At 51.7% G+C, this 16,391-nt stretch overlaps 2 protein-coding genes across 4 annotated transcripts; both read left to right on the top strand.

The window, feature by feature from the left end:
- Positions 1 to 41: 41 nt before the first annotated feature.
- Positions 42 to 10,026, top strand: LOC102683993 (BEN domain-containing protein 6). Of its 3 annotated transcripts, none has more exons than XM_069190450.1 (9): positions 42 to 193; positions 522 to 638; positions 1,298 to 1,417; positions 2,116 to 2,278; positions 2,634 to 2,857; positions 2,944 to 2,991; positions 3,088 to 3,280; positions 3,507 to 3,602; positions 9,923 to 10,026. In XM_069190450.1, the coding sequence occupies exons 1-9, from the start codon at positions 143 to 145 to the stop codon at positions 9,940 to 9,942; spliced, it is 1,032 nt and encodes a 343-aa protein (XP_069046551.1). In that variant the 5' UTR covers positions 42 to 142; the 3' UTR covers positions 9,943 to 10,026. The 3 variants fall into 3 exon arrangements, with proteins under 3 accessions (XP_069046551.1, XP_015198202.2, XP_015198203.2); XM_015342717.2 differs by lacking the exon at positions 9,923 to 10,026 and adding an exon at positions 4,087 to 4,805 and having other exon boundaries at positions 44 to 193; XM_015342716.2 differs by lacking the exon at positions 9,923 to 10,026 and having other exon boundaries at positions 3,507 to 4,805.
- LOC102683790 (bcl-2 homologous antagonist/killer) lies at positions 9,954 to 14,478 on the top strand. Its single transcript, XM_015342715.2, has 5 exons — positions 9,954 to 10,032; positions 11,673 to 11,808; positions 11,985 to 12,128; positions 13,840 to 14,020; positions 14,374 to 14,478. The coding sequence occupies exons 1-5, from the start codon at positions 9,954 to 9,956 to the stop codon at positions 14,476 to 14,478; spliced, it is 645 nt and encodes a 214-aa protein (XP_015198201.2).
- The last annotated feature ends 1,913 nt before the right edge of the window (positions 14,479 to 16,391 follow it).

The following is a 16,391-nucleotide window of genomic DNA, read 5'->3' as shown; positions in this document are numbered from 1 at the left end:
TAACTGCGGGGGCTCTGCGCCTTTAAGAGGCGGCCCGAGGTCATGTGACCGGCGCGGCGGCTGCAGGAGCGAGACTCGGAGCACAAAGGGGAGAGGTTCTCTGCCGGGCGACTGCTGGCCCAGTGGGACTGAGTGGGCGGGCATGGTAATGCAGACTCGTCCGTCTCTGTTTATCCGTTGTCAGATTGCTCAGGTAACTGGGGGTTTAGGAAACTGCGGTGTTTGTTTTTTTCTAAATAGTGTCAGATCTGAAAGTCTTGTGTTGTAGCTTCTCAGCTCTTTGTTTTTTTCCACAGCCTTCATCATCTTTAACAGTAGCTGGCTCATTTGCACAGTTGAATTTAGCCGGAGGGCTGGCGCGGACCGGCGCCGGGGAGGACAGGGCGCTCATTGTGTCGGACAGGGCTGCTGTTTGTACACATAGCGGCTCCTCTGTCATCATGTTCACGCATCGTGACGCGAGCAGGAGCTGTCAGCCCCACTAATTCGCTCTTTCTTTGTGCTCTTGTCTGAACTGCAAGATGCAGGACGAAGGGACGAGGGTCCCGTCCGGTAGCCCCGCCGAGCCCGGACCAGCTGTTGGGCAGAGGAGGACTTTCGCGACCGCTTACTCGGACTCGGATAGCGAAAGCGAGCAGGTGGGATAGGCGTGGGCCGGCTGGGCTCGCATCTGAGGGCTCCAGTGTTTGAGAGGGACGGGAGGCACAGAGATTCGTTTTAACTGTAGAGCATTTTCTCTGCTAACCCTTCAGTGTAGCTGCCGGATCTCACAGGTGAAACGCACTGTAGGGCTAGGATTGCACGTTACTGCTGTGAAGCCCAACTGCACGCGAGAGGGTACCTGCTGTGATCTGTTGTTGTGATTCCAAAAAACGTTCTGTGCTGATTTCCCATGTAAAGCGTACGGTCGAGAAGAGGATGCTTGCTACGCAGGCGTCTACTTTATTAAGGCAGCTGTTCCATGGGTGGAAATGAGGTCTGGTTACGGAGCATTTTGAGAGATTTCAGACACTTGTACAAATTGTGCAAAGGAGGCTGAAACATTATATACTGGGCTTCTGCCATATGGGCTATTTGCAGATAGTGGGTTTGTTGTTTATAGCGGCTGTGTGCCTGTCAGACAGGCTGGAACATTCGGTGACCTGGAAGTCGTAGGAACTGCCCTGCTAATCAGGGAGCAGAGTTTTCTGTGAACGTCTACATGCTTGGAAAGTGGAGCTTTCCCCTTTTTCTCTTCACCTTTGCAGGAACGGTCTGCTGCTCTCACACTGCTGAATGGCCTCTGTTTGTTCTCCAGGAGCCGACGAGGAAGAAGCTGGCCCCTGACCTGGCGGCTCCGGCCCCTTCCTCCATCAACATCCTCGCCCAGCTGGAGCTGTCCCTGCAGCGGGAGCAGGCAGAGCACGCGGACCCCCAGGTGACTCTGTCCTCCCACCTGCGCCCCAGTAGAATGGAGGGGTACCTGTCGTCCCCCTGCCATGTGAAAACCAACCCCTGGCCTGGCCTGTAGAGCAGCAGGAGTGTGTACCAGCTGAGTGCTCACAAACCTCTGTTCATGAGGTACTTTCCAGTCCGCTCCACTGCAGGACGTCAGTGATGGGCTTCCATTAAATAATCAAGGAGCTGGTGGCTGCAGAGTTCTTCGCTTGACTGGAATGGCCACAGGGCGAGTAGCGTTCGAGTTACTTGAAGGAAAATAATCAACTCTCTCAGGGAGAAGTTGTGTGTTTTTCTAGCGTGTCTGTTGTCCGCAACCTAAATAAGCAATCAGATCAAATCTTCATATTCAGTTCAATCTCTTCGTTATTAAGCTTGGCTGTTCTCGATGCAGTTTACATTTTTTGTGGTTGTTTTTGTGTGCCTTGTGTTCTGATACTAGAACTCACAACAAACTGACCACTAGATACCACATTTTCTTGAGTGACCTGGGCATATAGCCCAAGAAGAATCTTGCGTATCATCAGTATGAAAGCTGGAGCTAAATTAGTCCAGTCTTTAAAATAATAGACAAGTGGGAGGCTTCTCCTCTCCTCCATCTGTATTGGGGGTCGGCAGAGGAGGGACAGTGTCGCAGCGGCAGTGACCCCCCTGTGTCCTGCTCTGTGTTTGTGGAAGGTGGCAGGTGCGGAGCGGGGCGACAGTGACTGGGGGGAGGACGAGGCTCTGCAGCAGCGCTCCAAGGAGGACCTCATCGCCGAGATCAAGGCTCTGCGCGCCCAGCTGGCCCAGTCGGCCTGCGAGACCCGCCGCCTGCGGCAGTGCCTGACCGTGTTCCGAGGTGACAGCTCGCGGCTCGCCCGCGCCTCGCCGGGCCGCTGAATGAGTCCACGGTCATCGGGGGAAGGGAGAAAGAGGCCAGAACTCAGATTAACTCCGATGAGCTGCCTTGTGCTCACGCAGAGGTGGTAAAAGAAGGGAAGGTTGGCGGTGGGACTATTTACAGGGGCTCCCTGAGAATAAACAGCTTTGATCCAGGCAAGATTTCATGTGAGCACAGCTTAAAATGGATTACAATCAGACCTGTGGCAAGCTGTCAGCGTTTGAGCCCGAAGGAACACGCTGGTCGCAGAGCATCGCCGAGATCCAGAGGCTGATCAGGGTCTCCTCTCTGCTTTCCTCTCCCCTCTCTGCAGTTCTCCCGAAAGCAGTGAGGAACTTCACTCGTCTCGTTGACAGGGCAGAGTCCCTCCTGCAGGCCCCAGGGCCAGGGGGATTGGATCAGCCCTCTGGGGACCCCAGCACCCTGGGAGACGCCCCGATGTACCCCAGCCCCAGTTCCCTGTCCAGTGCCAGCGCTAGTTCCTCCAGCTCCCCTCTCAGCACTCCGGGCAGCCCCTCCGCGCACAACAGGAAATGGGTGAGCCTATGTCGGGCACCAGACGCACCGCGGTGCTGCTTGTTCACTCCAGGTGCAACCTGTCTAACTCGTCTTCTCTTGACCAGGAAAACCCTTCCGACTGGAACCCTGCGCAGCTCGCTCCGTTCTCCCAGGTACGTCTTCCTCTGACTGCGGTGTCGGAGAGGGAGGTGGGCTACCTGCCTGTTCTTCTGTCCTGCTGGTTTTGACGTACCCCCGTCTGTCTCCAGATCAAGATAGAAAAGTGGCAGATCGAGCGCTTCAACAAGTCAACCCCTCAGAAGTTTGTGAATGACCTGATGCAGTCTCTCTATACCACGGAGTTCATGGCCACGCACAGCGTGACCGGCGCCCGCTCCTCCTCCTCCAAGTACCGCGAGACCAAGCCGGCCATGGACCGCGCGGAGGTGCAGGCCATACTGGGTGAGTGGGCACTGGCACTGCAGCCAAGCCCAGGCGCAGACACCCTTACTGCCCCATTACGATTAGGCCTTCGGGAGTCCCTATTGAAAGTCTAAATATTATATGCAATCTAATCTATATATTCTATTAGAATACACCCTCTTACTTCCGTACAGGTCTGATTGTCATTTTGCCTTTATAAGACTGGGGACCTAATTCTTGTTTGTCTTTCTCTCATTGTTGCCAGACGTCACAAAGCACTTCTTCCCAGACATGACGGATACTCTGATCAGGAGAATGATGGGACAGAAACTGAACAACTGCACCAAGAAGTTTGCAGCAAGTAAAGTCAAGACGGAACTCTACCCTTTAATTAATTACCCAGTTAGCCAGATAATTAAATAGTTAATGGTTTAATTAGACGGTTTTGTCTCCGAGTGTGTGCTGGCAGGAAGTGACGCACAGAAACTTTGGAACTTAGATGTTATGTCTTTTTCCTCAGTTAGAATATGTTGTTTCTGAGAGCAGGCGACTAAACCATGGCGCAACACTTCAGTTGTGTTGTAGGTCCCCCGGTCTGTAAAGCAGCCTGTTACTAGCCCTGTCCTGCAGGATCCCCACCTGTACTGCCCTAGGGGTGGAGTGATGGTGTGATACTGTCTCACACTGTCCAGTCAGCCCAGCCTACCTCCTCCCTGGATGACTGCAGACTTCATTCCAACGCCTGGAAGAGGCATGAAGCACTTACATTGAGATCTGCAGTACAGTTTGAAACTGTGCATTGTTGGAGCTGGAAAGACAGGCTGTTAACTTTTCCCATTACACAGGTCTGCAGAGTAGATTAACACATGCTGGTCAGTAGAGGAGGCACGTTGGCTGAGGTGTGACGACAACCGGACTGCGCCATGGAGAGCTGATGGACTGTGGGGATGCTGGGAAGACGTGGCGAGCACTGACGTTATGCCACAGTGATGCTTGGACTGCTCGGACGCACAGAGGGTCCAGCTGGACATGGGACTGGGGGGAGGACTTCCTTACTCCAGTTCTAGTGCTGTGGCACAACAGAGCTCCAGGGTCTGGGTTCTGTTGTGTCCAAAGCCCTTGATAATTGTATTGAATTATTGGGCTAAATCACCAGCAGGTCACAGGTAGAGCAATTATAAACCCTGGAAAGGGTTAAACCAGGATAGATGAGAAGGCCCAGGGCCTGATCCAGGATCTAGCGGACCTGAATCGTTTAATGGCTGAGTCAATTCAGATGCATGCAATGATTGGGGCTTTCCAAGAGCAGGCTGGAGTTCAGTGTACACAGCTCGGGGCCTGCTGGCCTGGTGCTGCAGTGCCACCGATACGCCAGTACAAAGCAAAGGGAGAGATGGAAGAAACAGCTTTGTAGCATTCTGATGTTTAGTGTCAGAGATTGACCTGGTTAAAATGGAGCTGTGGATGTAAACTAACTAGAAGTTACTGTGAGTGTACAAAATATTTAGATGGTTTTTTGCTTGAAACTGTGGTTAATAATTAAAATGCTTCCCATTTTTCAGTATGCACGGTTTTCTGTAGCTGCACTTTTCATTATCGTTTCACCTTCATGATCTCCATCTCCTCCCACCTCCTCTGTCTGCTGAGTGCTTCAATCAAAAAAAAAAAAAAGAAAAGTTACAAATGAGACGAGGCCATTTGGCCCATCCACCCTTTCATAATTTCGTAATTAGCAGCTAATGAGGATCTCATCTAGATGTTTGAAACAAATGGCATCCGCTTTGACATCACAACCACAGTCCTGCAGAGTTGGCAGCTCTGGCATGAGTTCATTTTGCCTGAGCTCCTGCCGCTAACATCCTTCTTCATTGGGTGAAGGAGGTCTGAAGAGACCTAGATCATTGCATCTGTGTTCTCGAAGAGAGTCTTAACGATACTCATCTTGCCAGCTTTACTGAGAGCTGAACAAGACATGGGCCATGTGACCAACTTTGCAATCTTTGTTTTCTGTTAGGACCTGTAAGTTAGTATTCTGTGATTCATTTGTACTGAACAACCAGTATTAACGTGAGTTGATAAAGGGAGCTGTATCTTGTCCGATTTCATCTGTCTTTCTGCTCTGAGCCGGGCTGGTGTCTGGCTGGTTGCTGGGGCCTGGGCTCTGCCAGTAGAGGGCGCAAGGATGGCTGCCGGAGCATCAGTATCAGTTTACTTTGTGTGCTGGGGGGATAATACTGTGGCCACATCAGCAAGCGTGTTCGGAAGCAGGCTATGTGGGATCACAGTTTCATCAGTCAAAAGGCTGACCATAGTGGTGCCATTGGCTAAAGGCTCGAGGGCCAGAGGTCGCCACTGGGCTTGGCAGGGGGGGCACATGAGGCCCCTTTGCTATTGGGGTCACCATGGTGAGTGAAGTTGCCCCAGTAGCAGGTCATGCTGTCGGCAAGCGCCGGTTCCTGGCTGGCGAGGGTGAGGAGACTGCTGGTGCTTCATGGGAAGGGCAGCTTGGAGCCTTGGCCCACATGGTTGGAGCAACCTGTCAGTAACCTTAACTGGCTTTTAACTTCGCAGTTGACCCTGCTGCTAAACAGTGCGTTTAAATTAGTTGAAGGGAGGTCAGTTGTGGAGAAGGAAACAGGACTGAGATGGAGGAATAGCAGACACGCCAAAGGCCTGCCACCAGGAGAGAAGCGATGGTGCCTTTCAACATGGCACAAGTGGCAGCGGTGTGCCCTGTGGGTGACATAGCAGTGAGGATGGCCTTGTTGCTTTGCAAGGGCAGTATAGATCTGCTCTGAGGGTTACCTCTGCAGCAAAGCTCTGATGTACAGGATGTTCCTGTGCAGCTTAACTCCATAGCAGGTAACCCAGTGCCAGCCCACCCACCACAGTGGAGCCACAGGTGGGGATTTCAAGGGCAACATATGACATTACTGGGGCAGTGGAGAGCTCCACCCATCCATTATCTAAACGCAGTGCTTCACTGTGCTGCCCTACACTTGAAACTTGTAGCTTTTATTTTACGGGCTGCTTGCAAATGAGCTGGACAGTTCCACGAGGAAAAGTGTAACAGAGATTTTTAAAAGGTACAGGCACACAGGCACAAGAATGTATGAAAGGCTACAAATGAGAGGAGATCACTTGGCCCCTGTTTGCGGTTTGTTTCCTCATTTGCTAATTGACCACTAAAACTCATCCAGCTCTTGTGTGTGGAATCCCAGGAGCTGCCTTCAGCAGCACAGCAGGGCAGCTGCTCTGAGCCTTTTGCCCCAGCAGCCTTCAGATTCCTTCGTGGTGGGATGGGTGTCTTGATCTTGTCAGGTCCGCAGCCCGATGAGGGGGTCAGCTTTGGAGCACTGCCTGCTGAAACAGTGCACAATCGGGTGGAGCCCCACACACTCGCCCCTGTGCCCCTGTCCAAGCAGCATGGCCCAGGGGTGGATTGGGAATAAGAGTCTTCTCCCAGATTCCTCACCTGCTCTGGACCTTAGATTAAGGTTGTCTGGAGGCTGGAATTTCATACATCATACAATGCCTTGCAGGGCAAGGGGTCCTGGGTCGGGTTCCAGTTAGAGGCTAGGCATAGGGTATCCCAAAAAGGCGGTCTTGAGTGTCTGGTTTGAATTCCATTCACTGGACCCTGAAAAGCCCACTCAACAGATCAGCCAGGATGATCCACTGAAGCCAGAGCCTGGAGGCGGCTTTTGCCTTTCCTTTGCTCATGTTGCTGCCACTGCAGCTGCTGAGCCTCTTTATATACGACAGCTCATAACCCCTATCTGTGACCAGACCACAGCAGGGCCTTGGTTTTCAGAGCTTTACACAACAGTCCTCTAAGCAGCTTATAGCTCATCCCAAACTCCCACCTGGCTTTGAGCCAGTGAGGCCATGTGCAAAGCTAGTGTAAGAACATTAGAGTTTTATAGTCTCTGCAGAGCCACTTGGCTGGATGGGTTATGATATACACTATCTTTAAACGTCCGAAGAGACAAGTAGAACTCTATGTACACAAGCAGGTAAGCTGAACACCGGAAGAAGGCTCCACAGCTGAAACGTTGTTTTCCCTCTATTTTCAGCATGGAATAAAATCTTTGCTCGCTCCTCTATGTACACACGTATCATATGTACTACAGTGTTTTCTTATTTTTATCATAATTATTGTATATATTTTGACACCCGTGATTTTGTTTTCATTAGATGCTAAAGAAGAACGAAAAAAAAAAAACGGACGACTAGTGTAAGTGCACAGCCCGAGCGATACGCGGTCGTGTTTCATCCATGCACCTTTAAATACATGTAGTTGGTGTTGATCACCTCTAGGTGGCGGTACAGGTAAATTGCAATACTTTTGCCTTGAAAGAGCTGCTCTTAGCTGCGCTTTGATACCCCACCGGCCCTTGTTACACGTCTTGCGATGCTGATTTGGGAATTGTTTGTTTCTATATGGGCAGGTAACCGTAGTGGTTGTGCGACAGTACTTAGTCGGTGTTTTCAAATCCGGCACGAAATTTATAAGCAATTAATAATAAGCAATTTTCGGCAAAGCTTTGAAAGATCCATTCAGATACACTGCAGTTAGGTGAAGAATTAGTATTCTCGGTGCAGTTTATGATCAATTTGAGTTTTTCAGGAGAGATGGAACGCTTGACCGTACTATAATGGCGTTTTTGACACGCTGCTCGGAGGACCAGGAGGCGCTCTGGCTGTTGTGGGATATCGTTGTTCCTGTTTGACGCTATATGATAGGTGGGTTAGAGTTGATACGGTGACGTTGGAACGGCCCGAGCGTTTGGAGCAGGATGAGGAAGTGCTTGGATAGTGAGGAGGGTCAGAGAGAGAGAGGGGATTTGGGTTAGCGAGCGAGTTTGCACAGAGACCGACGAAACAAACCGACGTTTGTGCAACGTTGAGGCGCGGCTCCGGGCTTCTCCTTGGGTACGCTGCGCAGGGCTGGGGCTCCCCGCTAAAGGTACAAGTGTAAGGGACTGAAATCGAGGTTGGGACGACGAGCAATCAATACGGATAGTTTTTTTTTCTCTGCTTTCTCTCCGTATCTGTTCGATCCTCTGATTCTCGGTCTTTTTTCTCCCGATCGTCACTCTACTCATCTTTTCTCCTGTGTCTGTCCCGAGCGAGTGGTAGAAGTAGAGGGAATTGCGCTTCGTCAGAGCACAAGATGAATATACCGACAGGGAGTGAAATCGGGAGGTTCAGCGCCAAGAAAAGCCTGTTGCCCGCTTGCAACGGGGAGCCGGATCTGTGTCCCCCGAGTGTGTCTAATTCACGCGTGTAACTGACACTCCCGCTGAGGGTGAAACAGCATGAAGACGCACGAGTCCTTGAGTGCTTGGAGCTGCCGAGCTGCCGGTCTTAGTTGGTGTATCTGCGCACGGAGGGCCTGCCCAGGTGTTGTCTCGCTATCTAACCTCTCCCTCTCTGCCCCGACACACGCTGGTTTCTAATAATAGATGACACACGCCAATGTGTCACCTTATTTATACCTGAGCCGTTTCCAGGAAGTACCTTTACAGTAAGTGCGCCAAACAGTCTGGAAAACAGCCTCCCTGAAGAGATCCGGGCAGCAGTTATAGAAAACGCGTCACTTTCGATTTAGCGTTCAAACTCGCCGCGGCCACGGTCGTTGTCTATGGTCATCACTTTAGGGCAGGAGCCCCTGAACGTGAGTACCTACGGAAATTCCTAACGTTATGCCGTGTTCACTGTTTTAATGCTGGCTGAGGGAAAATCCTGGCTCGGTGTCTGTGAGGACGAACGATTCCGCTTCGGAGCTGAAGTAGTCGTTCAGTTCCGATGAAATCCAAGCGCGCCGGACGGCCAGCCTGGTCCTCGAGAGCAGGGGTCCCGTAGGTCTCGGGTCACCCGAAATCAGCAGTTTGTCAAGACCTGGACTCCGGAGCTCTGCTCGCTTTATTAGTGAATTGTGTCAGATCAGTTCGGAGTTGAGGGTGTGGGGAGCTTGATTTTAAGACACTGACTTTGAACGAACCAGGTGCTTACGTTAGGATAATGAAATTTCTTCACGTTTTTGGAAACGGCTGGTATGGGAGTGACCTTCGACCAGGCCCAGGGCTGGTACTCGGGGCATCCACTCTACAATTCTGCCTTTTACTGACCTAGAAACCTGAACTGAATAGCCTTTTCTTTAGAACTCTGTAGAGCTGCAGCAATTTAGTAACCACTCTCTTAATTAACAGCTTCTTGCTAGGAGGAATAAGCTTTGAAGTTTGGGAAATACGCGGCGATCTAGCTGTTGCTTAGTTGTGGTCTAGCTCTATCTGTTGGCCTGAAAAGCCAGGTGAGCCGCAGAGCTGGGTGTGGCCAGTGCCCTGGCTGATGCCCGTGAGTGAGTGTCATCGGGGAGAGTGGACAAGGTGACCCCAGGAACCTGTGTGTGACCTTGACATAACACACCCAAGAGTTCGGCCTGACTCCCAGGTGTAGCCACAATGCCCTGTTACTGGTTATTCCACATTGCTAACTTGCCTCGCTGGTCTTGTTAGCATCAGCTTTTGCCATTAAAATGCTGTAAGAGATCCTCTAGATTGTCTACAGTCGAGTGACGTGAGTTTTGGGTGCTTTGGGAAATCGGTCACCGTCAAACAGCAGTGTGCAGCTGCGATTGCGTCTGTCCTGTCCTCAGAGGTCTCCCTCTCTCCGCAGGAGATTCCGGTCGCTTCTGATTGGGTGAGATATGGCCACAGGGGGCGGAGAGGACCCCTGGAAGCCGAGTCAGAATGAAGACAGCCGTGAGAGCCCGTCCCCAGAAACAGGCGAGTACCACTGTGTCTCTTGTGGGGAAAGAAAGCTCAGACCTGCAGGCTTCTCAAGGCCGTGACAAAGCTGGTGACACTTTATCTAACACTACTGTTGTCTGCTATATAAGAGTCTATAAAATGCTGCCTCAGGAGTTCAAGGCACTGTTTTAGGGTTATAAAATCTGTGCTGCATAGTAACACAAGCCACCTTTTAAACTTAAAATGGCGAGTTACAGCCACTTTGGTGAAAGTAGTCTGGGGTTGAGTCCTGGAACCTGGGCTGGCAGCGCAGGCCGCCTCCTGACGAGCCCTGTGGGGAGAGAGCCAGACACTGGCGACTGGGAAGCGGGTGTTCGTGATTTGTGATGCCGGCAGGCCGGCGGCGCACTCGAGACAGCACTTCAGACACAAGGGCCGTGTGGCGCAGCGAGTGAGTCACTGAGAAAGAAGTAAACAAGCTGAATGGAGTGAGTCAGCAGATCGCCAGCCCTGTGGTTTCCTGGGCACAGACTCGCGCAGGTGTGTGCTGTGCTGAGTCACAGTGGGGGCGGGTAGGAGTGTGAACTGAGCTCAGCCTCCGCCTGAACTGGAAACCCTTCTCTGGATGTGAGGCTTAAGAGAACTTCCTTTATCGGACTGCCCGCATGAGGGACTGGGACTGGTTTCCCGCTGACCCCTGGTGGCCTCTGTGATGATATTTTTATGAGAAACTGTGAGTCTGTGTTGAAACCAGGGAGAGGTGGTTTGTGGTTGAGCTGTGTGTGTCCGTGTTCCAGCGGCTCGACAGTTTCATGATCAAAGATCCACGGAGCGCTCCCCTGAAAGAACTCTTCCCTTGAGCAGCTGTGACTTCAGGCCAGTCTTGGGCACCATTATAGACACACAGCTGGTGGCCTGGTCTTCCCACATCGTGCAGGGCCTGATGTCCGTGTTCGTGTTGTGGGAGTGTGTGTGCTATATTTTAGGCCCGGGCCCTGTGTAGCTGTGCAGTGTCATAGGTATCTGACCCACAGGCCTTGCTGCCAGCGATCTGCGCGGTGCTGGTTTATGGCAGGGCTGGGCTCGTCACAGAGTCCAGGTTGCAGCACGTGCTCTTGGGGCGTTTCCCCTCCTCGCGGCAGCGACTCGAGCGGATGGCGTTTTTTGGGGGGGCTCAGCTATGATGGGATTCCCAGCCCAGACATTCACTGAGATGGTGGGGGGGGGGCAGTGGGATGTGTGCTGGGAGGCTCTGTCTGCTGCTCCTCTGGCTGGGAAAGGTGGGGAGGTAGTGGGCAGTGACAGATTCCTGGCACCTCTTAACAGATTCAGCAAAAATAACCTTCGGTTTTAGTGACAATAGCCTGATGGATGCTAAACCGCCCCCCGATCAATTTGTACAAAGGCAAACGTGTAGAACAGTTCGTTCAGAGCATGGTACCAAAACAGACAGTATCAGAAGTTCTGTAGTTTAAAGAAATCACGTTGTGATGATGATGTTTAAATCCCTCTTGCCTCTGGTTACTGCTGCCTCCTCTCTTTACGTACAAGAAGGCGGCTCTGCAGCTGAGGCCGTGAGAACAGTCCAGATCTCCTAAGTGGGTTTTAAAGGAGGGCACAGGGCTGGGTTTCTGGCCCCGGAACATTCGTAAATTGCTTCTCCCTCTCCGTCTCAGAGGAGACTGTGGTGCAGGAGACGGAGGAGGTCTTCTGCAGCTACGTCTACTACCGGTACAACCAGGAGCGGGAGCAGGATGGAGACAAGCTGCCCAGGGACCCTGAGATCATGGCACTGCACCTCAACAGCACCAGGTAGGCAGCGCGTCCGGGTTCGACTGGGCTAGGCGATATGGTTAGAGATTGGGGTGGGTGAGGCTGGCGGGGAGAAAGAGGCTCAGTCAGATGTCCTGGGCTGCTGAATTCATGGAAGAAGCATGCTTTCCTGAACGGGTGAAAGACCTTTTCTCCCTCTAACTCCCTCTTCACAGCACCATGTCTCGAGTTGGGCAGCAGCTGGCCATCATTGGCGATGACATCAACAGGCGCTATGACCTCAGCTTTACTAGCATGCTGTCCCATCTGGCCCTCACGCCCGAGAATGCCTACAACTACTTCTGCAAGATTGCCAAGAGGTACAGTCTGCCCCCTGCTGGCCAGGACCTGCTGTTGCACATGCTTGTGGCCTGGGTGCATCTGTTTTGATGGGCTGGTCATCTGCTCATTGTGGACTATTTCCTGTGGGACTGGGGTCGACTTATGCAAAGATCCCCACAGTTGTAGCAAATTCCATGACACGAGGGTTATCCGTGTAATACCTCAGGTTTTGTCTGAGGACAAATTGGGAAATTGTGTACCATGAAAACAAGTGGCTCTCTCATTGAGAATTTTACGCTTGTTACGGTTTAAAAAGCCTTACAGAATGGGATGGCTTGATTGGAAATGTGCTGCAGCTTCTTTGTGTTTTTCTGTAGGCGGAGGTTTCGTGTTGCACGGCCTTGTGGGAGTCTAGAGTCATGCGCTGGGGGTTGGCACTGGTGTCCTTTGTCCCCAGGGGTACAGGAGAGCCACAGGGCCTCCCAGGAGCATGACTGGTGACGGCACCTGCCCAAGCGCATGTTGAGCTCTGTACTGTCCAGCAGTGCTCTGATCCTGGGTCAGGCCCCCAGTCCTTGCAGAAGGGGGGGCTTTCTCGCTCTCTCGCGACACAGCCAGATGTCTTATTAAAGGAATTCATGATCAAATCATTTGTAAGAAATCTGTGAAAAGAGTGCCAGTAGCAGTGTTGTACGCATGTTGCCTGCGCAGTACAGCTGCTGTGCATGGAGCTGTTCACATGCTCTTTCATCAGGCTGTTGCGCTGTTTACCTGCTCAGCTCTTGCAGTCTCGGACGTGTCGGAGTCGTTGGGTGCCCCCCAGCTGCCCTTGTGACCCTTGACCTCAGGGTATCCGTGCTGCAGTTTTGCTCTTCCGCCTGCTGGTTTTACCGTGCTCTCGCCATGTGCCCAGCTCTTCCCTGGGCTCTGACGTTTTGCCACGCTTTGCGTTCCTGTGCCCCTCCCTGCTTCTTCCTGTCATGCTGGTGTGCTTTCCTGCACTAACGGGGCACTCTTACAGAGGGGCATGGCAGTCACATTTGGACAGGGGGCTGACAGGACGGGCCCTTCTCTCTCTCTCTCAGTGTCTAATGTGTGTCCTCTCTCCTCTCTGTCTCTTGTCTTCCCCCTCACTGCTGTAGCAGGGATAAGATCCCAGGTAATTACCTCGTCTGGCTCTATGTACGAGTCCGTGTTTCTGGAGCTGTGTGAGAGAGCGCGTGTGAGTGTTGAGTATCCTGTAGGTATGGAGAGTGACTGGTGTCCCAGCCCCTCCAGTGCAGCTGTGCAGGAGCAGAATAGCTGCTTGATCTCCAGGCAGAGTCGGGCCCCAAGCTGTGCTGCAGGGGCTGAGAAAACAGAATTTAGATCCTTTCCCTGGTCTCTTCTTCATGGTGCCTGTATGTTCACAGCCTTCAGTGTGCTTCATCATGCCCCCTGGACTGGCTGTGTGCCTGGCTCCAGTCTTACAGGAGGTCATTGAAGCTGTTAGTACCACCTCCCTTCATAGTGCCAGTCTGGCTGTTGTCAGTTAAGATCACAGGTCTGTGTAGTTATGGGGACTGTGAATGAAGTGTTACCCATTGTTGGCTGTGTAGGTAGCTGCAGCTCTGGTTTCACTAGCAGCTGTTACTACATTGGCCTGTGTTATATTGAGAGAATAGCCTCCAGGTAAATTGTACAGATTCCACCTGCATAAGCAGATAAAGCTGGTTCGAGTCACTGTGTTCTCCCTCCCTCTCTCCACAGCCTGTTTGACTCTGGAATAAACTGGGGTCGTGTGATCGCCCTGCTGAGCTTCGGGTACCGCATGGCACTGCACGTCTTCCAGCAGGGCATGACGGGCTTCCTGAGCCGCATCGCCCGCTTCATCAGCGACTTTCTGCTGCGGCACCAGATCGCTCAGTGGATCGCACAGCAAGGAGGCTGGGTGAGTGTGGCTCTGGAGTGACAGTACAAACTGGCACTGCGGCTCCCTAGCACACTCTCAATGACAGTGATGCACTGTGACTCTGACACACTGACACTGGGACACGCTGTCTCTGTGACACATATGTGCCATCACTAGGACTCTTAACGCACTCTTTCTGTGACTTTCTAATGCTCTGACACTGGTGCACTACATGATGCTGGAACTCTGATGCACTACATGCTGTCACTGTGCTGGCTCTGTGGCTCTCTGATGCTGTGGCTCTGCAGCTCTTGATGTGCTGGCTCTGTGGCTCTCTGATGCTCTGGCACTGGGACTGACACGCTGACGGTATCTCTCACGCCCTCCCCCAGGTGGCTGCGCTGGAGCTGGACAATGTCTATGTGAAGTACATGCTGGCTCTGCTGGCAGTCATCCTCCTTGGTCAGTTCATCGTCCGACGATTCTTCAGCTCCTGACGGGAGTTGGAGGTTGGAGCTGGACTCTTGCCACATGTGACGCCCAGACCTTTGACCTCTGACCCCTGGGACCAGGCTAGGGAGTGCCGCTGTGCGCAGGGACTGACACTTCCGCAGAGGGAGAGATTGAGGGATCCAGAGAGAGGGGGATTAGCAGTAGAGAGAGGGTAGAGGTAAAGTCAGATGGAGGGATAAACTGTGGGGGAAAAACACTATTTACTTGGCATTATAGAAACAGTTCTGTTTTCATTAGAGATCAGGGAGCAAGGGATATTTTTTATAAACGTGGAAAATGAAACCGTAACAGCTGCATTCGCTACCCCTACCCTCTCTCCCTCAGTCCTTCTCTCCACTCTTGCATGCCAAGAACCAGTGCATTTGTTTCAGGGGACTATAAAACAAATCAGGGATAAATGTCAGGACAGATTAGTTTTATCTATTTTTATTTCGATTTGTCACATGGATACTTGATGCTACTGGCTTGCCTCGCTTCCAGAATCTCCCTGTTCCACGGAGAACAACACCTATCCCTTTCCGCCATGAGAATCTGTAAACTGATTCACTGCTTCTGTGACCCCGCTATATGTGACCGCTGCCCAGCTGCGGACGGCCTCCCACTGGGCTTGAGGTCATCATGGCCATCCCTGCAGCCAGTCCCCTTGAACCCTGGGCACCCCAAGTCCGGATGGACGTGCCCCCTCAACCACTGCAGGACACAGTGAGGGGTCTGGTTGCCCAGGAGTACTGCTGTGGAACGGAATCACAGGTACTCTAAAACTAAACCGGCACATTGCCAAACCCCTGTGTCCCTCTGCACTGTACATTTCACTTCCTTTCACCTCGACAGAGTCGCCAGCTCGCCACCTGACTCACCGCGCCTCCTAGCGGCTGGGCAGCAGTGTGACCGGAAGGAATCTTTTATGCAGGAATGTCTGTTTACTTCAGAATTTATCATCTTTATGCCATTTATACTACCAGTTTTAAACCTATAACGTTTCTGTGGAGTCTGCCTGTGGAGGAGTTCTGAAGAGGAACTTCAGAACTCATTTTTGAGTACTTCATTGTCGAATGTGATGTAAAATGCACAAAAATAACGATTATGAAATGCAAGATGATTTTTTTTTAAACTTCATCAACACAAAACAAGACTTTGTTTTGCGGTGGTGTTAAATGAGTTATTCAGGATACAGTGGTAATGAGGACACAGATATCAGATGGAGGTTTCAGGGCCTCTGGGTTTCCGTGCTGCAGTAAGAATGCAGTGCAGAGAGGGGTGCTGTGCTCTGCTGTTCTCTCTGGCCTCTTGCCTCTCGAGTTTCTTCGACAGAGCAAAGACCCGAACAGCTCGCCCTCTCCTTCTGCATTCGGTCCAGATCTCCAGCCCAGAGTTGCTCCCACGGGGCCTGGTGCCGTGTTCCTGTTACTTTTCTTCTAGACCTTTTCCTCAAGATGGAATCACTCCAGTCTGGATCAGGGATCTCCCCACCTTGTGCCTCCGTTCGTCTTGTGTGTCTTCGGAGAGTGCTGGAGGCTGTTTTTATTGTATTTTACACCCGGTAAAGGGTTGAATTTCAGTTCCATGTCTTGGTTCAGGTGAATCATGCGTGTCGGACGTGGTGCAGGCAGTGTTAGAGAGCTGTCGCGGCTGGTTCCTGTCCCGAGAGGTGGAGAACAGAGTTCTGCACACCAGCTGTTTAGATACTGTAAGCTAAAGAGAATCAGGGCTTTGGAGTCTTGTCGCTGAGAAGGAAGTGGCAGAGAGACTGGGCTCTAACAGCACTGATTTTAAAACAATTTTGCACAGTTGAGTAAAGAAATAACTAGTATTTTATATTAATATTGTTAAATGAATATCATGGATATTGTTTTTTTTAAGTTTGGTGAAATCGAGCTGAGTGTCGTTGAGAATCTTT

Source organism: Lepisosteus oculatus, chromosome 5 (assembly GCF_040954835.1).
Source record: "Lepisosteus oculatus isolate fLepOcu1 chromosome 5, fLepOcu1.hap2, whole genome shotgun sequence".
NCBI classification, from domain to species: Eukaryota; Metazoa; Chordata; class Actinopteri; order Semionotiformes; family Lepisosteidae; genus Lepisosteus; species Lepisosteus oculatus.
Note: the sequence above shows the minus strand (reverse complement) of the source record. Positions and strands in the feature narration are given on the sequence as shown.

What these genes read in the sequence shown, in the direction of transcription:
- LOC102683993 (XM_015342716.2), top strand. Translation starts at nt 143, where the DNA reads ATGGTAATGCAGACTCGTCCGTCTCTGTTTATCCGTTGTCAGATTGCT. An exon ending in CCGCGCACAACAGGAAATGG is followed by an intron (nt 2,858 to 2,943) that starts GTGAGCCTATGT and finishes TCTCTTGACCAG; the next exon opens with GAAAACCCTTCCGACTGGAA. An exon ending in AGCTCGCTCCGTTCTCCCAG is followed by an intron (nt 2,992 to 3,087) that starts GTACGTCTTCCT and finishes GTCTGTCTCCAG; the next exon opens with ATCAAGATAGAAAAGTGGCA.
- LOC102683790 (XM_015342715.2), top strand. Translation starts at nt 9,954, where the DNA reads ATGGCCACAGGGGGCGGAGAGGACCCCTGGAAGCCGAGTCAGAATGAA. An exon ending in GAGCCCGTCCCCAGAAACAG is followed by an intron (nt 10,033 to 11,672) that starts GCGAGTACCACT and finishes TCTCCGTCTCAG; the next exon opens with AGGAGACTGTGGTGCAGGAG. An exon ending in TTCTGCAAGATTGCCAAGAG is followed by an intron (nt 12,129 to 13,839) that starts GTACAGTCTGCC and finishes CTCTCTCCACAG; the next exon opens with CCTGTTTGACTCTGGAATAA.